General features: G+C 40.8%; 1 protein-coding gene across 1 annotated transcript in view; it reads left to right on the top strand.

Annotated features, from left to right (window-relative positions):
* Window positions 1–214: 214 nt before the first annotated feature.
* ZNHIT6 (zinc finger HIT-type containing 6) overlaps window positions 215–26,221 on the top strand; it is a 63,367-nt gene continuing 37,360 nt past the window's right edge. Inside the window, exons 1-5 of the mRNA XM_008139487.3 lie at window positions 215–975; window positions 2,094–2,159; window positions 2,978–3,084; window positions 3,170–3,255; window positions 13,069–13,172. Coding sequence (XP_008137709.2) covers window positions 350–975; window positions 2,094–2,159; window positions 2,978–3,084; window positions 3,170–3,255; window positions 13,069–13,172 — 989 coding nt within the window. The 5' untranslated portion in view covers window positions 215–349. The remainder of the gene's footprint in view (window positions 976–2,093; window positions 2,160–2,977; window positions 3,085–3,169; window positions 3,256–13,068; window positions 13,173–26,221) is intronic.

The raw sequence follows: 26,221 nt of genomic DNA, 5'->3' as shown, positions 1-26,221 counted from the left end.
TTGTAGTCAGGCGCAGAGGGTGGGGCGGGAGGCGGCCCCCGAAGGGAAAAGTTGGGCAAAGCCCGCCCTGAAGGCGGGACCGCGGTGGGGCGTGGCCTCACGCCGAGGCTCCCAGAGGATCTGGGCGGACCTCCGGAGAGCCGTAAAGATCTCTCTGAGTCGCGAAGTGGCGTGGCGCAGGAGCGCTGCTTTACGACGCTTGGAGGACTACACCAGGCCGGCGTTCCACGGCCTGTGACTTCCAGCACGTGGGCCTCGGTAGTTCTTCCCGCTTGTACCTCATACCTCCTGGCGGGGACCAGCCGCATTGAAGGACGGGGTGGCAGCGGAGGCCAAGGGTCGCGAGCTGATGGATTTTGCTGCTGAAAATGAAGCCACGTCGGGAGGCGGTCTCCAGCGCGGAGCTGAGGGGGCGCGGCTGCCGCTCGAGTCCGGCGGTGGGGAGGCGGGGAATGGGCTGACAGGAATGGAGAAAATAGCGGATGGAGGAGAAGGGAGTGCACAGAGCGCAGAGGAAAAGCGAGTGTTTCCAACAGCTGTGAAGCTAGAAAACATGAACTGGTCGCAAATGGAAGGAGGTGTGCTGGATGGCCGGTGGATAAAGCAGGAGGTGGAGGACGGGCCTGAGGTGAAGGAGGAGAAACCAGACCCCTTGGAGGTGAAGCAGGAGGTGGAGGGCGGTTTGGTGGTAAAAGAGGAGGAGGTGGATGGGCCAGAGGTCAAGGAGGAGAAAGTGAAGGTGAAGGAAGAGGTGATGGACTGGCTGGAAGTGAAGGAAGAGAGGAAAGATAACTTGGAGATAAAACAGGAAGAGATGGTTTTTGCTCAGAACATAAAAGAGGAAGTGATGGATGAAGTGTGTGTGAAAGAAGAAAAGTATTTCCCGAAGGAAGAAATGTTGGATGATACAAAGGTGAAAGAAGAGCCTCAGATAAATTGCCCCGTGGGCTCGAAGCGGAAACTGGCCATGTCAAGGTAGGGCTTCGAGACACCCATTGGGGGGGTGGTGCGGGGATAAGGCTGTGGAGTCCTCTGCTGTCCAGTTTGAAGGAAACTACACAACCAGCAGGTGCAGAAAATTATGCACAAGTTGGGTCCCTGGAACCTGGGTGGTGGGAGTGGGGAGCGAGGAATTGGGGCTGTGGAGGGTTTTGTCATATAACTAATTCAATGAAAATATGTGAGGTTGATAGTGTCCCGTGAGCAAGTCAGAAGATGAAAATTCTGGGGACCAGAAAACCCTTGGACCAGATTCTGGCTTGACTTATGTGCCCTTGACTCAGTATTTATTTGAGGGAGGATAGAGGTGAGGAAAAGTCTAATAAAAGTAACAACGACAAAGTGGATTAAGTTAAAATTATACAAAAATGCACTTAAACTCATCCAGTTGTTTAGTTTTCTAAGAATACTATGACTGTTCGTTATTTTTTTATTTGTTTTTTTCCAGTTGTGTGTGATCATGTGACATAGGAAATAAAGAGTGATCAGATTCTTGGGACTTTTACTATCTAGAACACAATAGGTCCTAGAATAGCAGGTGAAGACAGATGGTAATAGCAGGCATAGATTATTCTGATGCCTATTCCAGGTTGGGTGTGTAGTTGAGGAAAAAGATTCAACTGCCATTCTCTGAATTTGACTGAGTCGTACACAGTTTTACTGGTGTGTGAGCCTGTAATATATCTAAACGTAACTCATGGATTGAACTTCTGGATATAGCACACACACAATCGTTAAGAGATTGCCAGGAATTACAAGTTAAAAATGTCATTGAATAATCTCTTTCTCTGATGATAGTAGTAAAAGAAGTCAAAAGTGAGATGATTTTTTAAACAAATCTAATACATATTTTCTTGAGTTACATATTGCTAACAACATTGTAAATGTAGTCATTTGGAGACAGTTTCCTAGAAGAGAATTTTCTAACAATGTTTGACAGCAATGGAGTACTTTGTCAGAGTGACTTGCATATATTTTATTCACTATGTCTGTAAATTGATTGTGATGAGTAATTGACTCAGATTAAAATTTTATAAACAAATAAGTAGAATTAATAACTGATAATTTGTTATGTTTCATGTGGGTTTTTGTAGATGTGAAACTTGTGGTACAGAAGAAGCCAAGTACAGATGTCCACGTTGTATGCGGCATTCTTGCAGGTATCCTAATCCTAATATATATAAAGAGCTAGGTGGCGTCACGACCCAACGGGCAACCGGTCACCATGAAGTGCATGGAGCACCTCTGTGTCCCCCCTCCCCCAGCCCCCGAGCTGCTCACCATGAGGAGGGGCTGGCGGCGGGGTGGGACTGGGGACTGTTGAGCAGCGGTGGCGGGCTGCTTTGTGGGGTGGCTGTGAGCTTAGCGGAGCAGTCACCCAGGCAGCAGCGAGTTTCGTAAAGCAGCGGGGCTGGGGAGTTTCACGGAGCAGTTGGGAGGTCAGGGGAGCCTCGTGGAGCAGTGGTGGGGCCGGGGTGGGGTGGTGGGGGGAGTTTCGCAGAGCATCCAGTGGCGAGCTTTGCGGGGCGCCAGCAAGCTTCACGGAGCTGTCGAAGGGCAGGGGGAGCCTCGGGAGCAGTTGAGGGATCGCAAGCATCGTGGAGCGTCCCGGGGCGGGGAGCTTCATGTAGCATCGCAGGGTGGCAGAGGCCATTGACAGAGGCCAGGCTAGGCCTAGGGACCCTAACCGCGCACAATTCCGTGCACGCTAGGCCACTCGGCCTCTAGTATACTAGAGGCCCGATGCATGAAAATTCGTGCAAGAGTAGGCCTTCCTTCCCCCAGCTGCCGACACCGGCTTCCTTCCAGCACCCGGGACCCGGGCTTCCCTTTCAGACCTGGCTTTGTCCAGAAGGTCGTCCTTCTGGTCTCATTAGCGTATTACACTTTTATTAGTATAGATAATTTCCTACCTTATTATCTCTATCTGTGCCATTGTTACCTCAAAATATAAAAGTGCCTCTTCTTTTCTCTTCAGTTTGCCCTGTGTAAAGAAACACAAAGCAGAACTGACATGTAATGGAGTTCGAGATAAAACTGCCTATGTTTCATTACAACAGTTTACTGAAATGGATCTCCTAAGTGGTAAGCCATCTTATGCATAGCAGATTGGTGCTTCCTGGCCATTGCTATATGTCGTTTGTTTATTTTTCTCTTTTGAAATTTTTAGATTATCGATTTTTGGAAGATGTGGCAAGAACAGCAGACCATATTTCCAGAGATGCTTTATTGAAAAGATCATTAAGCAATAAACATGTAAGTATTTCTTCTAATCTTTTCCAGTTAGAATTCCTTTTAATTAATTAGATTCATTTTTTTCACTCAACAAAATGTATTAGGTGGCCACTACGGTTGGAAGTCTATTCCAGGGATACAGCACTGACCAAAACAAAGGCCTTCACCTCATGGAACTTGTATTGTAAGGGGAGAGACAGAAGTTGAGTAGAAATAAATATTTAATTTCAGGTGGAATTAAGTGCATGTGGAAAATAAAGTAGGCACAGTAGGTTAAAGAAAATGAGAATACTGTTTGTTGGGAAGAGGTTGTGAGGGTACGGTTTTTGATACAGGGGTCAGGAGAAGCTGACATTTAAACAGTGATCTGAATGATGAGAAAGAGGCAGTCTTGTGAACATTTGGAGGAAGACTGCCAGGTAGAGACAAAAGTAAAGACAGTCAGGAACAAGGCTGGTGTGTTTGAAGAAGTAAAATAGGGCAAGGCAAATGAAGTGTAGTTGAGGAGAATGTTGAACTTTGGTTCTACTTTATTCTAAGTGAAACTAGAAGACATAGGAAGGTTCTGAGAGTATGCTTTTAGAAAGATCACTCTTACTGCTGTCTGGAAAATGGACTTTAGCTGGTAAGAGTGGGAGATTGGAAGCAGCGAGACCAGTTTAAAGGCAGTTGCTTCAGGTACCAGATGATAATGCTATTAGAATTATTAGAAAGCAGTTAGATTATGGATTTAAAGGAATAGCTAATAGAACTTGCTATTTCAATACACATAATTTTCATACTCTTTCATCCCTTTTTTTTAAATTTTCATCTGAGCATGTGTTTATGGACTTTAGATAGAGGGAGGAAGAGAGAGAAAAAATGAGAAACATTGACGTGAGAGAGAAACATCTATTTGTTGATGCCCCAACTGAGGACCGAACCCAAAACCTAGGTATGTGTCCTGACTGGGAATCCAACCCAAGACCTGTTGGTGTATGGGATGATGCTCTAACCAGCTGAGCGCACCAGCCAGGGCTCATCCTTTTTTCATTCATTGAGCACTATTCAAAATTAAAGCTTACATGTTTGAAATATTTTGCAGCTGCTATTGTTCCAGAAATCCTATCTACTAATAGAGTAACATGTAAATTACCATCACTCCGCTTCGCCCACGATTGGGCGGCGGGAGGCTGGGGGGGCGGGACTCGGGGTGGCCTATCCAGCCATTGAGAGGCACGGATCCGCTGCCACTGAGAGGGGCTACCCTGCTGTTGAGAGGTGCAGGGGGCGGGACTCCCGCCCCCTGCGCCTCTCAACGGCCAGATCCGCGGCCGCTGAGGGGGCCTGCCACGGACACCCAGCTGCGCCTCTCAACGGCAGGGTAGCCAGGTGTCCGCGGCAGCGCCTCTCAACAGCAGGGTAGCCCCCCTCAGCGGCCGTGGACCATCAAAAGTGGGGGAGCTGGGTGCCTGTCCGCTCGGCGGAGGCTTCTGAAAGGCCTGGTGCCGGAGCAGACAGGCACCCAGCTCCACCACGAAAAGCGAAAGCGTGTAGGGGACCTTACACGTGCATGATTCAATCATGCACTGGGCCTCTAGTTCTTTAATAATATTAAATCATGTCATGGAATTATGTTCATTTTTTCAGACACTATTTTAATATTGAAGTTGCAGAATTTTAATACCTTTTAAACACGTTGTATTGGTGTTTTTAGTACAGATATGATATTACATATATCTGAAAGCAAGATTATCATGCATCAACTTTTTTCCTTAAGCTTAATTAGAATTCTACTTAAAAGATAAATTACTCTTTAATTTTTTCTTTTTATTGTGAAGTATGGCATGCACATTAAAAAGCATAGAAGAAATACACTGTTAAATGAATAATTATAAAGTTAACATCCATCTAATTACCATGCAAGTCTAAAATTAGAACATTCACCTGCTTCTCAAAAGTTCCCTGCCCCCCCTTGTGCCCTTCTCTAATCCATTGTTATTTCTGAATAGTTTTCTAGTTTAAGACTGTACCACAATTTATCCATTCTTTTCTTGGTAGACTTTGAGTTTTCTGTAATAACAAAAGAAAAAAATTAGAAACAATGCTACTATGAACCATTTGTTTATGAATTGTAGTTTGCGTGTGCACATGTTTTTCTGGGGTTATATCTGGGAGTGGAATTGCTTTGTTGTGGAGTGTACATATCTTCAGTTTGACTAGGTGTTACCAAAACATTTTCCAAAGTGGTTATACCAGCTCCCAGTAGAGTGTAAATGTCACCTATTGTCACATCCTGTCCAATATTTGATGTGGTCAAAGTTTAAAAATTTTTGTTGCCCAGCCGAGTTGGCTAAGTGGTTGAGTGTCATCCTATGACAGGAGATTAGAGTTTGATTCTAGTCAGAACACATACCTGGGTTGCGAGCTCGATCCTCAGTCTGGGGTGTGCAGAAAGCAGCCGATCAATGATTCTCATCATTGATGTTTCTATCTCTCCCTCTCTCTTCCTCTCCAAAATCAATAAAAATACATTTTTTTTTAAAACTTATCCATTAGATGGCTGCATAATTTTATTGTGGTTTTTAATTTGCAGTTCTCTTGATTCCTAATGAGATTGAACACCTTTCAAATATTTTATTGGCCATTTGGATTTTCTCTTTTGTGGAATGCCTGTTTAAGGCTTTTGCTCATCTTTTCATTGATTAGCTTTCTTCTTACTGGTTTTTAGGAATTCTTTGTATTTCTTGGATGCTGGTTGTTGGTTGTCTGTGCTATAAATATCTTATTCCATACTTTGTTTTTGTGTGTTTTTTAACTCTAGTGTCTTGTGGTGAATAAATGTTCTTGATGTTAATGTAGTCAAGTTTATCATGTTTCATTCATAGTTAGTTTTCTGTATTTATAAAGAAACCCTTACCTACCTGCAATTTATAGTTGTTCTCCCATAGTTATTTTCTAAAAGCTTTTAGTGTTGCCTCTCACATTTATATCTGTAAACTACCTGGAATTAATTTTTGTGTAACATGAGAAGTGGAGATCCCATTTAATTTTCCATATGAATAATCCACTTTTACTAGCACCATTTATTGAAAAGTTCATCTTTTCATTATTGCACTGCAAGACCATATTTGTCATATATCAAGCATCCATATATGCTTGGGTCAGTTTCTGGCTGTTCCACTTGTCTATCCATACCAATTATTGTAGCAGTGTGGTTTTTTTGTTGTAATTTTTTATTTATTTGTTTTTATTGAAACTTGCTATCTAATGGAGTAAGTCCTCCCTCCCTCTTTGTTCATTTTCTAGAGTATGGCTATAGTCTTTGTAATTAGCCTGTTGGTTCTACAGTTCTTCCTACCCCAACCTGAGCATTTTGATTGGGGTTTCATTTATTTTATAGAATAATTTGAGTGATGAGACATCTTTTTAGCATTGACTCTTTAAATCTTTGGTTGTGTTGTATCTGCATTTATTTGTACCTTCTTTAATATCTAATTTTCTCAGTGGGGGTCTTGCACATTTCTTACTAAATTTATTCCTGGGCACAACTTTTTCATGCTAATTTAAATAGCATTTTAATTTTATTATCTCTTTGCTGGTATTTATGAATGATTTTTTTGTTATTGTTTATTTTATAGTGAGCAACCATATTGTAATCTATCCTAGTACCTTATCTATAAATTCTTTAGGTTTTGTTTTTTTCTGTAAATAATTCATCACAATTTCTTCCTATCCTTAATATTTTGATCTCTGTCTCTCTCACTCTCCCTCCCTCCCTACCTTCTCTCTCTCCCTCGCTCTCTTTTTCTCTCTCTCTCCTTATTGAAAAAGCTAGGACTTCCAATTCAATGTCAGATTCTAGTGATGACAGGAGATATTTATGTTGCATGTCCCAAGTTTACCCTTGGCTTGATAGAAGGATTTTGCTAGAAGGATTCACAGGACTTGACATACAGTTGTACTCATGGCTATATTATTACAGTGAAAGGGTACAGAGTAAAATTAGCAATATGAAAAAGCATTTGGGGTAAAGTCTGGAGTAATTCAAATACAAGCTTCCAAGAATCTTCTGCCATTGGAGTCACACAGTACATAGTTAATTCCTTTGGCAGTGAGCTGTGATAACATATGTGAAGTATTGTCTACCAGGGAACACCATTAGAGACTCACTGTGCAAGGTTTTTATTGGGAGCTGATTGCAGAAGCACCCTCTGCCCAGCTTGTACCAAATCCCAGACTCCCAGAAGGAAAGCAAATAATCCACATTGTTTATACAAACAATTTCGGCACAGCGAACCATTTTTATCATTTGGAAAAGTTTTATATCAGTTTAGGGAACAATTTATAATAATAAAAGCATAATATGCAAATCGACTGAACAGCAGAACGACCATCTAGACGAACTTCCGGACGACCATGCTATGACACGCAGTGGTGCCAGGCCAGCCAAGGCGGGTGTGATGCGATTGGTTGGGGATCCCCACCATCTCCCCATGATCGTCCCGCAGAGGGATGCCCAGGTTCCTGGCCAGTGGCACTGCGGTGGGTGGCAGGGCCTCCCTCTGTGGAGCCATCGATCTTGGAACCCCACGATTGATCGCCCTACAGAGGGAGGCCCAGACCACCTGGCCGGCAGCCACAGAGGGAGGCCTGTCTGGTGGCGCTGCAGCAGGTGGGCAGGGCCTCCCTCTGCGGGGTGATCGATCTGGGGGCCCCACGATTGATCACCCCACAGAGGGAGGCCCAGGCCATCGGACAGCGACGCTGGAGCAGGTGTGTAGGGCCGGCCAGCGATTGCCCTGCAGTGGGAGGCCCAGGCCAGCCAAGCTATCGCACCCCATGCCTGTCGCCTACAGAGGCGGGGGGTGTGGGGGACAGTGCCACACAGATGGCAAGCAGTGGCAGCAGCGGGGGCAGGGCCAGCTGCTGGCAGCCGGGGAAAGGAAAGCCCCGATAGGCCCTGATCGCTGGCCAGGCCTAGGGATCCTACCTGAGGGGTCCTGGATTGCGAGAGGATGCAGGCCGGGCTGAGGGACAACCCCCCCCATGCACGAATTTCATGCACCAGGCCTCTAGTTTACTAATAAGTCCAATTCCTAGACACCAGCCAAGGGTCAACCTTATAAGCAGAACCTTTTAAGGATAATAGTCTCAGGCCCACTATGTAAGTATTCTGTACATCATTGTTTTGTAACTCCTGACCATAGAGGAAAAACTTTCAAGATTTTAACATGATGTTTGCTCTTAAATTTTGTAGAACAATTTGATATTTAAATTAAAGAATTTCTACTTTGCTAAGAGATTTTATCATAAACCTTTGTTTGGTTTTCTGTTTTAAGCTAAACTTACATGGTGTTATTATCATAACAAAGCATACTTTTATACTTTGCAGAATTCATTGTATTATATGTGTGTGTACACATTATTCATTCATTCACTTTGTATTTCTGTTCATGAGTAAGATTGACCTCTAATTTTCCATTTTAGTATTTCCTTAGGTTTCCATATCTATATGATTCTAGTTTCATAAAATTATTTGGGAATGTTTTCATTTTGCTTTTTGATTCATTGGATTATTGGACTTTATTATTAGAATTATTTATTGGGAATTTGGTAAAATTTATTAATGAACCAATATGTGCTTAGAGTTTGAGACAATGAGGTATGTTCTTTATTATTTATGGGACTGGTCAGGTTTTCTCTCTTTTTGAGTCATTGTTAATGGATTACATTTTTCTAAGAATTTGTCCATTTGACCTAGATGTTCATATTTATTGGCATAAAGTTTTTTATAATCTCTTTTACATATATGTTTGTATGAATTATATTCATTTCATTTGTGATATTGGTTACTGTGTCTTCTATTTTTTTCTTGATCAGTTGCTGTTATTTCTTTCCTATTTTGTTAATGTATCCTCCTGACTTTTGTTACATTCTTCTTTTTTATTTTTAGTTTAATTGCATTGTGGTCAGAGAACCTATTTTTTATTCTGAGTTCAATCCTTTAAAATACATTTAAGACTTGTGTTTATGGCCCAGCATGTGGATATGTTTTATAATGTTCTGTTTGCTTGAAAAATAAAAAGTATTCTGCAATTGCTGAATAGATAGCCTATATGTTCCTTTTAGGTTAAATTTATTAGTTATGTTTCTAAATACCATATAATTGGTTTTCTATAGTCTGACAACAGTAACTTTTAACTGAATCACTAAGTTCATTTACATTTTAATAAAATTGCCTATATATTTGGCTTTATTTTTTTTTAATATTTCTTATTTTTTAATTCCAGGTGACAGTCAATATTATATTAGTTTCAGGTGTACAGCATAGTGGTTAGACATTTATATAATTTACTAGAGGCCCGGTGCATGAAATTCATGCACAGCGAGGGGAGGGCGATGTCCCTCAGCCCAGACTGCACACTCTCCAATCTGGGACCCCTCAAGGGATGTCCGACAGCCCGTTTAGGCCTGATCCTGGTGGGCAGTCAGACATCCCTCTCACAATCCAGGACTGCTGGCTTCCAACCGCTCGCCTGTCTGCCTGCCTGATTGCCCCTAACCGCTTCTCTTCTGCCTGCGAGCCTGATAACCCCATAACCACTCCCCTACCAGCCTGATCGATGCCTAACTGCTCCCCTGCCAGCCCGATTTGCCCCTAACTGCCCTCCCCTGTCAGCCTGGTCGCTCCTAACTGTCCTCCCCTGCAGGCCTGGTCGCCCCCAACTGCCCTCCCCTGCTGGCCCAGTCACCCCTAACTGACTTCCCTTGCCAGCCTGGTTGCCCCTAACTGCCCTCCCTTGCCAACCTGATTGTCAAACTGCCCTCCCCTGCAGGCCCGGTCGCCCCCAACTGCCCTCCCCTGTAGGCCTGGTCACCCCTAACTCCCCTCCCTTGCCAGCCTGGTCACCCCTAACTGCCCTCCCCTGCCGGCCCAATTGCCCTTAACTGCCTTCCCCTGCAGGCCTGGTTCCCCCCAAATGCCCTCCCCTGCAGGCTTGGTCCCCCCCCAACTGCCCTCCCCTGCAGGCCTGGTTCCCCCCAAATGCCCTCCCCTGCAGGCTTGGTCCCCCCCAACTGCCCTCCCCTGAAGGCCTGGTTGCTCCCAACTGCCCTCCCCTGCTGGCCTGGTCGCCCCCAACTGCCCTCCCCTGAAGGCCTGGTTCCCCCCCACCTGCCCTCTCTGGCAGGCCTGGTCCCCCCCCCAACTACCCTCCCCTGTAGGCCTGGTTGCCCCCAACTGCCCTCCCCTGCAGGCCTCATCCCTCCCAACTGCCCTCCCCTACAGGCCTGGTCCCCTCCAACTGTCCTCCCCTGCAGGCCTGGGTCCCCCCCAACTGCCCTCCCCTACAGACCTTGTCCCTCCCAACTGCCCTCCCCTGCAGGCCTGGTCGCCCCCAACTGTCCTCCCCTGCAGGCCTGGTTGCCCCTAACTGCTCTCCCCTGGTGGCCAGGTTGCCCCCAACTCCCCTCCCCTGCAGGCCTGGTTGCCCCCAGCTGCCCTCCTCTGCCGGCCTAGTCACCCCTAACTGCCCTCTCCTGCTGTCCTGATCGCCCATAACTGCCCTTCCCTGCCAGCCATCTTGTGGCGGCCATCTTTGACCACATGGGGGCAGCCATCTTGTGTGTTGGAGTGATGGTCAATCTGCCTATTACCTCTTTATTGTATAGGATGAAGTGATCCCCCTGATAAGTCTAGCACCCCCGACCATATAGTTATATACTTATTACAATATTTTTTATTATATTTCCTATGCTGTACTTTACCTCCCATGACCACTTTGTAACTTCCAATTTGTACTTCTTAATCTCTTCACCTTTATCACCCAGCTCCCCAACACCTCCTCCCACCTGGCAATCAACAGTTTGTTCTCTGTATCTATAAGTTTGTTTCTATTTTTTGTTTGTTTGTTTTGTTTTTCAGATTACACACATATTTGAAATCATATGGTATTTGTGTTTCTCTAACTTATTTAACTTAGCATAATACCCTCTAGGTCCACCCATGTTGTCACAAATGGCAAGATTTCACTCTTTTATGGCTGAGCAATATTTCATTTTATATATGCACCACAGCTTCTTTACCAGTTGTCAGTTGATGGACACTTAGGTTGCTTCCATATCTTGGTTATTATAAATAATGTTTCAGTGAATATAGGGATGTATTTGTCTTTTCAAGTTAGTGTTTTGGCTTTCTTTGGTTAAATACCCAGAAGTGGAATTGCTGGGCCCTTCTTGGTCTCTTGTTATATGTAGCCTTTGTTTTAAAGTCTTATTTTATCTGATAGAACTATTGTTCCCCCAGCTTTTTTTCTTTGTTTCCATTTGCATGAAATATTATTTTCCATTCCTTTACTTTCAGTTTTTGTGTCTTTTGATCTGAAATAGGTCTCTGTAGGCAGCATATGTATGGGTCTTTTTTTCTTACCATTCAGCCAACTCATGTCTTTTGATTGAAGCATGTAACCATTTACATTTAAAGTTAATTATTGATAGGTATATATTACCATCATTTTATTACTCATTTTTTAAAATCTTTTTTTTTCTTAAAGAAGTCCCTTTAAAATTTGTTTTGTTGTATGGTTTCGGGGTGATGAACTCATTGAGCTTTTTTTTTTTAATCTGGGAAGCTCTTTATCTCTTTCCATTTTAAATTATTACCTTGCTGGGTAGAGTAATATTGGTTGTAAATCCTTGCTTTTCATTACTTTGAATATTTTGTGCCAATGTCTTTTGGCCTGCAAAGTTTCTGTTGAGAAAATCAGCTGACAGTTTTATGGGAGCTCCCTTTTAGGTAGCTAATTGCTTTTCTCTTGCTGCCTTTAAGATTTTTTTTGTCTTTAGCCTTTGGGATTTTAATTATGATATTTCTTGGTGTGGGCCTCTTTGATTTTGTCTTGTTTGGGACTGTCTGCAATTCCTGGACTTATATGTCTATTTCCTTTGCCAAGATAGGGAAGTTTTCATCCATTATTTCATCTAATAGGTTTTTAATCCCTTGCTCTCTCTTTTCCTTCTGGTACGTCTATGATGTGAATGTTGTTACCCTTGATGTTATCCCACAGGTCCGTTAAACTATCCTCATTAAAACAAATTTTTTTTGTGTACCTATTGAGTGTTTTCCACTACCTTGTTTACCAAATCACTTCATCTAATCAGGTGAGGATTAACAACAACAACATCAAATCAGTAAAAGAGAAAGAACTATATAGGTAACTACACCTAAGATTGTCAAATGTCTTTTTTTTTTTTTTAACCCTTCTCTTGGTTTATAGAGTGTATGGGTAAAAGCACAGGCTCTGGAATTACACAGACCTGGGTTTGAATACAGGCTCTCTCAGAAATAGTTGTATAGTCCTAGCCGGTTTGGCTCTGTGGATAGAGTGTTGGCCTGTGGACCAAAGGGTCCCGGGTTTGATTCCCAATCAAGGGCATATACCATGATTGCAGGCTCCTCCCCAGCCCGGGCCCTCCCTGGTCAGGCATGTACAGGAGGCAACCAATGGATGTGTTTCTCTCACATCTGCTATTTCTCTGTCTTTCCCTCTCTCTTCCACTCTAAAAAATCAATGGAAAAATGTCCTTGGGTGGGAATTAAAAAAATAAAATAAGATGTTTTTTTTTAAAAAAGTTGTATAATGTTGGCATCTTATGAATTCTCACTGCTAAAAAGAGGGTAATTGTAGTACCTGTCTCATAGTATTGTCAGTATTAAACAACAGTGTTGCTTAGCACAGTTGGTAAAATATAAGCATTCAATATATCGTAACTATTGTATTTTGAACGTTATTTTATTCACTTTTGAAATTTAAGGAATTTTAAAATTAATTTGTCTATATTTGTTGTTGTTAGATGTGCTTTATGAAAAATCGTGCCCGAAGGCAAGGTATTAACTTAAAACTTCTACCCAATGGGTTCACCAAGAGGAAAGAAAATTCAACATTTTTCGATAAGAAGTAAGTTCCTAACTTCTTCCTTAGTCTATCCGGTGTTCTGATTTTATCAGGAACATTTTTTAAGGTTTAGTTTGATATAGAGGTTCCAGTAGTGTGCTCTGTGAGCTGTTTGTTATTGGTCTATGAAAAGATGACTATAGAAATGGAAAATAAGCATTTTGAAACTTAAGATTTCATTTGAGAGCCAGTGATGGGAAAGAAAAAGACTTGGGAAACTTTTACTCTGCAGTAAATGTGAGTACAGGTAATACAACAGAGATTAGTTTGCTGCTTTCTGAAAGTGCTAGATCAAAAAGGCCCCAATAGTACAGAGTACTGTAAGGATTTCAGCATATTGTAAGTAGCCCACTGAATTATTGGGTAATACCGTTCAAAAGTCAAGATTCTGGATTTAGAGTAAAAAGAACAACAACGGAGTCCCTTCTTCTTCAGTCTCTTAGTATGTGTAAGAACTTGTACAAATTACTTCCTATTTCTAGGCCTCATCTGTAAGATGCGGGGCTTGTACTAAGTAAAATCTAAGATTCCTTCCAATTTTACTACTCCATAAATTGAAAAGACAGACCATCAGATTATTATTTAAACCTTCTACCTTTTCAACATGTTTTATTATAAGAAGGTGATGTTATCCACTTATTTTTTTTGTATGTTTCAAGTCATAAATATTTGTAAAGGTGGTTTTCCTTTTTCCTGGTTGGCTTCCAGAAGTAAAGTAATGCCTTCTATTTATTAAATGTGAGATGATTCCTTTGTACATTTTGAAACTAAAATATCTGGAAATTGACATAATTTGTTTGAAATTTAAGGTGACTGGTTTGTGCCTTCACAAAAATAAAGGCACACACTTTTTATTTTTCTCCAGCTAGCCTTTTTCCCTTTAAAAATATAGTATAGACTGCTTTTCTTGTTAATGCAAACCTGCCTCACTATTTTTAAGTTGTCTGTTCCAACTATGACTACTGTATAATAATTTTAATTATTCCCATATTCATGCACATTTAGCTTATTTCTAGTTTTTAATTGTTGCAAATAATGTTGTAATAAATATCATTGAATAGATTATTTTGGGTGCTTATATGACTTTTTCTGTAGGATTAGTTCCTAGAAAGCAGAATTAATGGTTCAGAGACTACATGGGTTTAAACTTTCTAGAGAAACTCCAAATTATTTTCCCTAAAAAAGTACCACTTTGTACCTTCATCAAAAATAGTATCAGAGTACATATCTTAGTTATATTGCACTTTAATTGAATATTTAAACTTTTTTTGTCTATCTGATCATTAGAGAGGCTGATCTCTTAAATTTTTATTTCTTTTCAGATGTGCCTATTTATATCTCTTCTTGCTCTGTTACATACATTTGAACATTTTCATCAGTCTGTTTATCCTTTAATTTTGCCTTCCATTTTTGATACATGTTAAATAATTGTAAAAAAAAAAAAAAAAAAGTCTGTAAAACCTGGCCGGCTTGGTTCAGTGGATAGAGCGTCAGCCTGAGGACTGAGGGATCCTGGGTTCGATTCCAGCCAAGGGCACATGCCTGGGTTGCAGGCTCAATCCCCAGTGGGGGGTGTGCAGGAGGCAGCCGGTCAATGATTCTCTCTCATCATTGATGTTTCTATCTCTCTCTCCTTCTCCCTTCCTCTCTGAAATCAATTTTAAAACACACACACACACACACACACAAAAATACATAAATAAATAAAAACACAGAGATAGTAAAATTGGAGTGGTTAAGAGCACAAACTAGACCAGTCTGCCTGAGTTCAAATTTCTCTCATCAGCCTTTCCTAGCTATGGGGTCTTAAGTTAATGCACCTAATTGCTTTGAGCCTCAATCTCCTCATCTATAAAGTGGGGCTAGTAATAAATTAGGGTTAAACCAGTTTTCATTTCCATTGGTAGTACTATATGAGAATATCTGTTTAAATATCTCACTGAATATCCTGCAGGCATAAAAGAGTTATCTCTTTTTTAAAACACTTTTACCACCCTGGACAGTTTGGCTCAGTGGTTGAAGCGTTGGTCCACAGAACCAAGTTTGCTTGTTGGATCTCCAGCCTGGTTGGGGTGCGTGTGGGGAGGCAACCAATCAATGTTTCTCTCTCTCCCTCTCTCCCTTCCTTTTTCCTCCCTCCCTTCCACACTCTCTCTTAAAAATCAATGGGAAAAATATCCTCAAGTGAGTATTAAAAACAAATTTTTTTTTACCCATTTTAAAGGTTAAAATAATATTTTGTTTTAATTTTATTTCATTTAATTGCTAGTGAGATATGGAATATTTGCTCACAAGTTTCAGAGTGATATCTTAAAATTTAATTGTAACATTAGACTTTAATGCAGTCTGCTGAGTTAAGATGATCTATCATTTGTAAAATCATTTTGGGAGTCAGTTCAGTGGGGAAAAAATTTTTAATCTACGTAACTGAATTTTTCCATTTGTTAATTGTTAAATGACCTGTTATATTTTTAAATGAAAATGGTTTTTCTACTAACTGAATTTTAAAATTTCTGACTTAAGATGTTGGATGAATAAAAAAAGTATTAACAGGAGTTCCCAGCTTAAAGAATATTTACTACTCACTAATCATCTTGGTAATCTCTTTAATCTCAATATTTTGTTCATTCTTGTTCAGCATTTTCATCAGTGATATAAATCTTGGCACTGTTGATGTTTTGAGCCAGAGAATTCTTTATTGTGGAAGGGCTGTCTTCTGCATTTTGGGATGTTTAGCAGTATCCCTGGCCTCTACCCTCTAAATGTTGGTAGCAAAACCACACAAACATACACACACATGCACGCTTTGTTGTGACAACAAAAAATGTCTCCAGACATTGCCAGGTGTCCCCTGAGGTGGGGGCAGAGAAGAGGGGCAAAATCACCCTTATTTGAGAAGCACTGATTTAGATGAATACAGAAGACATACTGAACTTAAAGCATGGCATAATCAAAATTTTGATTGCTAAAAGGTGGTATATAAGTAACAAGATAAATAATGAAAGTCATGTACTTTAAGGGTAGAGGGGGGAAAACCCACTTAGAAGTACCTTCTTTGGGATACCTGTATTTTCTCAGCCATTCATATGAAAATGACCAAGGTTATAGATGATGAGAGTGTTATTTGTTGGAGTGAAGAAGCAAATACTAAATTTTTTTAAATAATTTTTTTCACCTCTGTTCTCGTGTTTTGAAGAAACTCATTTTCAATGTTTTCTTCAACTTTCAAAAGTGGTTAAGGCTTTGACTCAGATAAACCTCTATTTAAATATTGCCTCTACCATTTACTGGGTTGTTGAGAGGATTGAATGAAATAATACTGTAGTACCTGACACTTAGTAAATAATATATAGTGACAATTAAAGGTCTATATTTCCTTATCTGAAATCCTGGGGTTATAGTTTACTATATTACATCCTATATAGTAAAAACGTAGGTGGCGTCACGCCCTCGCGTGATGCCCTCGCACGACACCCTCATGCACCGTCAACACAAGATGGCCACCACAAGATGGTTGCCCTCACGTCACAAGATGGCCACCACAAGATGGCTGGCAGGGAAGGGAGTTGTGGATGATCAGGCTGGCAGGGGAGGGCAGTTGGGGGCAAACAGGCCAGCAGAGGAGGGCAGTTGTGAGTGATCAGGCCTGCAGGGGAGAGCATTTGGGGGTGACCAGGCCTGCAGGGGAGGGCAGTTAGGGGCGACCAGGCTGGCAGGGGAGGGCATTTGGGGGTTGAGATCAGGCTGGCAGGGGAGGGCAGTTGGGTGTGACCAGGCTGGCATGGGAGGGCAGTTGGGGGTGACCAGGGTGGCAGGGAGGGCAGTTGGGGGCAGCCAGGCAAGCAAAGGAGCAGTTGGGGGAATCAGGCTGGCAGGCAGAAGCGGTTAGGGGCAATCAGGCAGGTAGGCAGGTGAGTGGTTAGGAGCCAGCAGTCCCAGATTATGAGAGGGATCCCAGATTGGGGAGGTTGCGGGCCGGGCTGAGGGACACCCCCATGCACAGATTTCGTGCACTGGGCCTCTAGTTTACTATATAATATTCACTCCTAGGAGGTCTGCGACAGCATTGCATAATCAGACAATACTATTTCTGCAGTGAAACCTGCAATTGTTCACATTATAATGGGTAAATAATGACTGTAAATGGACTCAGCCAGGTTTTACTGCACAAGGAGTTAAGAAAAAACTTTGAGCTGGGCTAGTGTGGTTCAGCGGTTGAGTGTCAACCCAGGAACCAGGAGGTTATCAGTTCGATTCCTGGTCAGGGCGGGTGCCCAGATTGTAGGCTCAATCCCGATGGGGCATGCAAGAGGCAGCTAATCAATGATGTTCCTCTCTCATTGATGTTTCTATCTCTCTATTCCTCTCTCTTCCTCTCTCTATAGAAATCAATTAAAAATGTTTTAAAAAGAAAGGAAGGAAGGGAGGGAGGGAGAAAGGGAGGAAAAGAAAGAAAGAAAAAGATAAAGGAAGGGAAGAAGGGAAGAAAACTTTGAGTTTTTGAGATTTGGGGATTATGGAATTGTTGATATCAGATTTTGGTACTACTCTAAGATTATTATTATTACTCCCTAGATATTAACTTGGTCCTTAGTTTGTTTCAGCAGCTTGAACTATAATATATAGTAAAAAACTCATATTTAACTTATTTAAAATCAAATATTCAAATAATAACTTTTGAGCAATCTGGATGAAGATTTCTTTGGGTAGCTTTCTATGAAGTCTGAAATTATTTCACAAGAACAATGGTTTTAAAAATATTTAAATACCCCTATATTAAGTGTGACTAATGTGTCATTGTGACTAATTACCTCTGTAGAACTGTCAGCAAGTTATGTAGCAGCAAACACAATAGGTACCTTAGGAACATAGTTTCATTCTAACTCGGGTGCTTAGGACCAGTATCACTCTGAATTTCCTAAAGTCACATAAAAAATTATGTGACATGAATTTTTTTAAAAATAGGAACTGTAATTTTCATTTTATAGTCAAAGTGGGATGTAACACTAATCAGTCTGTGAGGTAAAAAATGTAGTATTTAATAGCAATGAATTTTAGAAGACTGATGAATTTGTAGGAGCATCAGAATGGGAAACTTTCACAAACAACAAAAAGTTAAGAGATACTTATGTTAAGAATAATTGAGCCTAGCTTGTGTAGCTCAGTGGGATGGTCACCCATTTAATTCCCAGTCAGGGCACATGCCCAGTTTTGGGCTCGATCCCTAGTAGAGGGAGTGCAGGAGGCAGCCAATCGATGTTTCTATCTCTCTTCCTCTATCTGATATCAATAAAATAAAATAAAATAAAAGAAAAGAATTGAGCCAAAGCAGGACTGACATTCTCTATTAAAAAGAAAAGCTTGATGTGGAAATGGTGTCCAATAGAAGGCTTCCCTGCTTATTTTGGAGCAGATCCCAAACTACTTCTATAAAATAGTGACTCTTTCAGAGGTAATTCCTTATGTTCACGTTTACCCGACTCGAATCAAAACCTGTTGAAAGAAAGTTGAAGGATATTTATGAAGAAAACTGAAAGTCTACTGAATGACTTAAAATATTTTAACAAATGGAGAAAAGTATCTTGTTTTTGGGAGGTTCAGTATTTTAGAAATAACATTCATTTTTAAAATTAATGATCTTTAAATCTGATATGATCATAATCAAAATACTAATGGGATTTTTGTTGTTCTGGATTTTGGATTTTTATTTTATTTTATTTTTTTGAGAAGGAAAGGGTTTATGATAAAATGACTGAAGTTCATTTTGAAGAATAAACATGGGAAAAGACCATAAAAAAAAAACAACAGAAAGAAGAGTAATGAGGGTGGACTCATTAAAATTTATGAAATTTTAATAGTTTTGACAGAGGAATCTACAGTTATCTTAGATTGTAGAAAATAAACACAGATATTTGGTACTCAATTACATAGTCAAGATAGCATTTCAAATTAATACAGATAATTACTTATTCCATAAATGAGTTTGAGACTGGTAGCTTACCATTTGATGGGAAAAAGCTGGCTCTTTGACTAGAACTTCCAGGTGGATCAAAAACTTAAAATGAAAATTTTAAGATGGTGGAATATGTTCATAATTTTGAAGATATGAAACATCCCATCCAAAACTATAACGTAAAAACAAAACTCTCAAAATTTACATCAATTTTTAACAAATATATGGCAAAAAAGACCATAATAAAGTCAAAAGACTAACTGAACAAAAAAAGGAAATCTTTAACATATATGACAAAAAATCCTTATGCATTAATAAGAAAAAAGCCTAAGCAACTTAATAAGGAAAAGGGGCAAAGGAGCCCGGCCACATGGCTCAGTCGTTGAGCATCAACCTATGAACCAGGAGGTCACAATTCAAATCCCGGTCAGGACACATGCCTGGGGTGGGGGCTCAATCCCCAGTGTGGGCATGCAGGAAGCAGCCAATCAATGATTCTCATCATTGATGTTTCTATCTCTGTCTCCCTCTCCCTTCCTCTCTGAAATCAATAAAAATTTATTCGCCCTAGCTGGTTTGGCTCAGTAGATAGAGGATCAGACTACGGACTGAAGGGTCCCGGGTTCAATTCCAGTCAAGGGCACATGCCCGGGTTGCAGGCTCAGGAGGGAGCTGGTCAGTGATTCTCACCATTGATGTTTCTATCTCTCCCTCTCCCTTCCTCTCTGAATCAATAATTCTATATAATAAAGCCTAATATGCTAAGTGTCCAGTCATCCAATCAAAGCGTAATATGCTCATGATATGCTAAGGCCACTCAACCGCTTGCTATGACGTGCACTGACCACCAAGGGGCAGACAGTCAACCGTTCAACCAGTCTCTATGATGTGCACTGACCACCAGGGTGCAGACGCTCCAACTAGTAGGTTAGCTTGCTGCTGGAGTCCGTCTGATCAGGACTGAGCAAGACATGCCCTGGAGCCCTCCCGCGGTCCCTCCCCGGCTGGCCAACCTCCCGTGTCCCTTCCCGGCCCCAATTGTGCACTGGTGGGGTCCCTTGGCCTGGTCTGCACCCTCTCACAATCTGGGACCTCTCAGGGGATGTTGGAGAGCAGGTTTCAGCTTGATCCTGCAGGCATAAAAGGCTAATATGCAAATCGACTGAACAGGGAACGACCGGTCGCTATGATGCACACTGACCACCAGAGGGCAGATGCTCAACGCAGGAGCTGCCCCTGGTAGTCAGTGCACTCCCACAGGGGGAGCGCTGCTCAGCCAGAAGCCAGGCTCACAGCTGGCGAGTGCATCGGTGGTGGCGGGAGCCTCTCCCACCTCCACGGCAGCACTAAGGAGATAAATATATATATATATATATATATATATATATATACACACACACACACACACACACACACATATATACATATATGTACGTACGTACGTACACACACATACATATTTTAAAAAAGAAAAGAAAATGGGCAAAGGATAATAAAATGCACACACACGCGCGCACACACACACACACACACACACACACGTGGCTGTAAACATCCTATATAATAAAAGCCTAATATGCTAAGTGTCCGACTGTTCGACCGTTAGATCAGTCGCTATGATGCACACTGACCACCAGGGGCCAGATGCTCCAACTGGTAGGTTAGCTTGCTGCTGAGGTCCGGCCCACTGGGACTAGGTGAGACAGGTCAGACATGTCCTGGAGCCCTCCCGCAGTCCCTTTCCGGCTCCAATCTTGTGCCAGTGGAGTCCCTCAGCCTGGCCTGCACCCTCTCACAATCCAGGACCCCTCAGGGGATGTCGGAGAACCAGTTTAAGCCCAATCCCTGCAGGCCAGGCTGAGGGACCCCCACCTGTACACGAATCCGTGCACTGGGCCTCTACTATACTAATAATGTATAATGAAGGTATGTGTTAGCCAGGCTTTTTCCTCTTCCACTATTTTTGATAGTATAAATTAATAAATAGTATAAAAGGTAATTTGGTAATATTTGTCAAAATGTTATATATGCCTACTCAAGGAATTTAGCCCACAAATATATTAGTGTAGTTCATAGAGATACATGTACACATGTATCTGTCACAGCATTGTTTTTAATAGTGTAAAAACTCAAGTATCAATTAATATGGGACTGAGTTAAATTAATAAGGGTAACTCCATGCATTGGAATTCTGTGTAGCCATTAAATAAAAACAGAGTTGGATGTTGAAGTACTGTCATGGACTGACATCCTTGGTATATTCAGTGAAAAAAATATGCTACAGTTAAAACAATTGTCTGAAAGATAGGAAGCTCACTTTTTTTATTGATGTAAAATTCACATGCAATGAAATGCACAAATCTTAAGTGTACATTAGTTGGGTTTTGGCAAATGCATATAACCTATCAATATAGGGCTATCACCCCAGAAAGGTGTTTTATTTGTTTGCTTTTAAGATCTTTGTCTTTGAAGTTTTGTAGTTTCACTATGATGTGTGTCTTCATATTATTTCTTTTTTATTTATCTTCCTTGGGATTTGTATGGCAGTTCTGGAAAATTCAGATGAATTGTCTTAATCTCTTATTTATTTGTCTTTGCTACATTCTCGGTAATTTATTCAGCTATATTATCCAAGTTATATTCTCTCCTCAGCTGTGTCTAACTAATCTAATCTTTAGCCCATGTTGTTTTGTTTGTTTCAGTTATGTTTTTTATTTCTAGAAGTTCTGTTTCTTTCCCAAATCTATTTGGTCTTTTAGATAGAATCGTAGTCCTTTCTCTTGTTTTAAGCTTCCCTTTGTTCACTAATTTAGGACACTTATTATCTTTGTAAGTTAATTCCAGTATCTGAAGTGCTTGGAAAGCTGTTACTACTTACTTGCTGTTTCTATAGATTCTTGATTATGATGGCTTGTTTCATTGTGTTGTGTTTTTTTTCTAAAATGTAATTATGAACTCAAGTTTATATAGAAGGTAGTATGCATTTGCTTATGTCAGATACTCTGGCACCAACGTAGGACCCTCTTTAATTTCTGATTCTGAAGTTTCCCAGACTGTACTACTAGTAATAATCTGAACCTCAAACCCATTTGAGAAAGCTATAATTAGGCATTCTCAATTGAAACCGTTCTCCCCACCCCATCTGCCTTATTCTCTCCCTAGAGTCCAAGCTGAGGTGGACAAGTTCCCTTTGCTAGTGGGCAGTGTTTTTCTGGTTCACCCTTTCACTGATTTAATGCAGTGATCTCAGTTTGAGGTCTCCAGTTTATGTGGCCCAGGGTCTTGCCTCATGTTACCCAGTAGCAGTTGAAACACGAGCTTCTTCGTTATACAGATTGGCAAAGGCCTCCAGACCACGTGTATCTTAAGCATTCCACTATGGTTTTCAGTTCCTGCTTCCTTTTGGCCCTAAGATTTTTCTTACTTTATGATGAGCTCACTATGTTTGTTCTATTTCTCTCCAAGGTTTCTTACTATATGCTATTGGGAGGGTTTTCAAATTATCTTCTCTGCCATGCTGCCTTAATTGTTTAAAATAAGCACTGGCCCCAGTACAAAGGTAAGGTCATTAGTGGGAAGAGGTGGATCCAGAAGGCATGATAATTACTGTTCATCCTGCAAGTCTACTTGGAATCTGTCTGATAGATACAACCATATATATGGAAAGTGAAGATACATATGCATGTATCTTTATATATATTTCATGTATACATATACATGTATCACCTCAGTACAACAATGTTTGTAATAGCAAAACAGCAGTATGGATCTAAATATTCATCAATAGTGGACTGCCTAAATAAATTATAGTATACTGGAAAAAGAATGAAACAGCTCTAAATGTACTAATGTGGGTTAACTGCCAGAAACATTAAGTGAAAAAAGATAGATGCAGGACCATGTTCATTGTATGCTACCATTGTGTGAAAATAAAGGTTTTTTTAAATATGTGCTTATATTATAAACTGGTAACAGTGATTATCTTAAGGGAAGGAAATTGAATAGAGATGGACAGGGATGAGAATTATGTACCCTTTTGTATCTTTTTGAATGTTTAGACCAGGTGCATATAAAGGATATTTTAAGAATAAGTAAATGGATTTTAAAAAATAATAATTTAGCCCGGCCGCTGTGGGTCAGTGGTTGAGTGTCGACCTATGAACCAGGAGGTCATGGTTTGATTCCCTGTCAGGCACATGCCCAGGTTGCAGGCTCAATTCCAAGTAGGGGGCATGCAGGAGGCAGCCAATCAATGATTCTCTATCATCATTGATGTTTCTCTCTCTCCCTCTCCCTTTGTCTCTGAAATCAATAAAAATATATTAAAAAATAAATTGAATAAAATAATAATTTAAAGAGACATTGATAGCTGTGGGCAGGACCATTATACATTTTGACTTGTAAATATAGTCTTTGAAAAGTACTCTGATACTACATGAAATTCCATGTTACCCATGGCTGTTCCTCTTTTAGTTGTTTTTCAGTGTTTTGCTACAGGAAGCCATGGGTATCAAACCTGGAAACTGTATGACTGTGCTTGAATAACATGTCTCATTTGGTTACATAAGTTCCTACTTTTATTTCCCTGGCTTTTGGGGTCTGAAGAGTTAACAGTGAGGTGGAGAATGTACTTCAACTTGTCAATTGAAAAAAAGAATTGCACTGAGACCCTTCCCCAGTAATATCTTTAGCATAACTCCTGGTTTGGACTCATGTGTGGGCTAACCACCCATTCCCCAGAAATGGACCCAACTTTTGACCTTCTTCTCAAATCCCCACTTTGTCTCCAACTCATCTCAGTTCTAAGAGTCCAGTCCTCCTTACCACTCATTGGCACTGTCAGCTTAGAACTGAGATTTTAGCTTCCTTTTGGCCCAAGGATCTTTAGCTCTCTGTGTATGGATCTCTCCTAGATTTACATATTAAGATAGTAGAAATGTGCCCATTATTAAACAAACATGTGAATTAATATTTGAGCTCCAGTCCTGTTTTAGAAGCTAACCACTAGATGTCTCTCTTGTAAAGAAATAACCTATTATGGGTTTAAAAAATTAGTTTTTGTTCTTTGGATAAAATTACAACATTCTAGTTATATTGAGTTTATATACCTACTGCAAGAGGCAGTAGGACTTTTTTTCCCGAACAATTGTTTGGTAATACATAGCACTTTTTTTTTTTTTTTTTGCATGGTGTCTTATAAGTTATATAGTTTTGTACTTTTCTGCAAACTGACTAGAAAAGAGAGAGCAACAGAAAATGAAATGATGGGTTTAATAGTTTGTGGTCATGAGGGGACAGTGGATTTTGCAATGATCTTTGGAGGATTACATAATAGGTGCTTAGTACAAACTTGGTAACTGATTGAAAATGTTTAGCTCTTCTGTTTCTCTGCCATAACAGCTATGATAGAACTTGATGGAATAATTTCAGAGTGTCTGCAGAGACTTAGAAAAACAGTGTGAAAGAATAGTAGCGTAATGATTCCCCAATTATGCATTTCCTTACTGAGGCCATGCAGACATAGGAAGTTCCTATGATGTAGTTTCATAGAGAATGTACCTTTCCACAACAGCAGTTAACCACCATTCATGGAAATGGAAAACCAAACTCTCTGGATCATCTTGGGGTTCCCAAACTGGTTCACTTAGGGGAGTCCTTCCCTAGTCAACCAAGCCTGCTCCTTCATGATATGCCTCTATCAATATAGCAGATAACGAATGTGTTCCTTTCGTTATCTGCTATATTTTCCCATGCAGGCCCAGCTTGTGTCTCCCTGGACTATTGGGGAATTCTAAGTACTCTCCCTACCTTCAGCATCTCTTCACCTCAGTCACTCTTATACACTGCTGCCAGGTAGGGTGATGGCCATCTGCTCAGAATCCTTTAATGCTTCTGTGCCCACAGGAGTCATTAGCACAGAGATACCTCACTGACCATAGGCAGAATTGCCAGTAGGTGAAATTTGTCATCTCATCTCCTGGCCTTGGGTTATCTGAAGCTTTCAGGGGTTGTACCCCATTGCCTGGCCTAAAATTAACTACCATTTCTTATCCCTGACCCCACTTGAAATTGCTAACTTTAAGCAAAATAACATAACTCATTAAGCAAAATAACATAACTCATTAAGTAAAATAATATAACTCATCCTTGGTGTATTTGCTTTTTAAAAGAGGGATGATAATATAGTTTAATTATTGAATGTTAATTTTGTATTAAACATGACAAAATGTAATCTTTATGTGTAAGGAGTTTTCTTGGCAAGTTATTTCTCTGTACCTGTTGCCGTTTTTGTAAGATGGGAACAATAATAGTGCCAGTTTTCAATCTAAAATGCCTGTCATAATTTCAAAATGCAGGTAAACCTGTACTGACCAACAGAATTGCTGATTCATGGAGCCAAGGGTAGAGCTTAGGCATCCTTGTTTTTAAAAAGCACTAGATGAGGATATGCATTTGTGAGGACAGAGGCTATATGGGAAATCACTGTATCTTCCTTTTGATTTTGCTGTGACTCTAAAAGTGGTCTAAAAAATTGTCTTTAATTTTTTTAAAAAAAGTACCAGATGGATTTGCTGTTTACCTCTACCTGAAAACCACTTATGTGCCAGTAAGTCACTGTCCTTTTTCTCAAGTAAGTCATTCACTGGAAGACAAGTCAAGTCAGCAAACACACATCGTGTAGCACTGCTCTGGCATAGTAAATCCTCTGAGGAGTAGTCCTGGAGTGCTGTGGGAGCATAAAGGAGGCTCACTGCCCGCCTCAGAGAAGTGCTATTCATTGAGAGCTGGGGACTGGAAAGACACCACCCCACCCCACCCACCCCCAGAGAAAATAGAATTCAAGCAGATATTTGAAGGACAGGAGGAGCTTTTGAGTCAAGGTTTTTATCCAGACAGAAAGGAAGGATGATCTTGTGAGAATAACAGATGTAAAAGATAGAGTAGAAAATATAAGACAATGTAAGTAGTTTGGTCTGTCTAGAAACTTGAGTGGGAGTTGTTTAAGTGGCAGGGAATGGGGCTGGGCCTTTCGGGACCTTATATGCCATGCCAGAGAGTTTAGCTACAGCCATACTCTGATTAGAAAAGTTTCCTATTC

The sequence above is a fragment of the Eptesicus fuscus genome, chromosome 9, assembly GCF_027574615.1.
Source record: "Eptesicus fuscus isolate TK198812 chromosome 9, DD_ASM_mEF_20220401, whole genome shotgun sequence".
In the NCBI taxonomy this organism is placed as follows: domain Eukaryota; kingdom Metazoa; phylum Chordata; class Mammalia; order Chiroptera; family Vespertilionidae; genus Eptesicus; species Eptesicus fuscus.
Note: the sequence above shows the minus strand (reverse complement) of the source record. Positions and strands in the feature narration are given on the sequence as shown.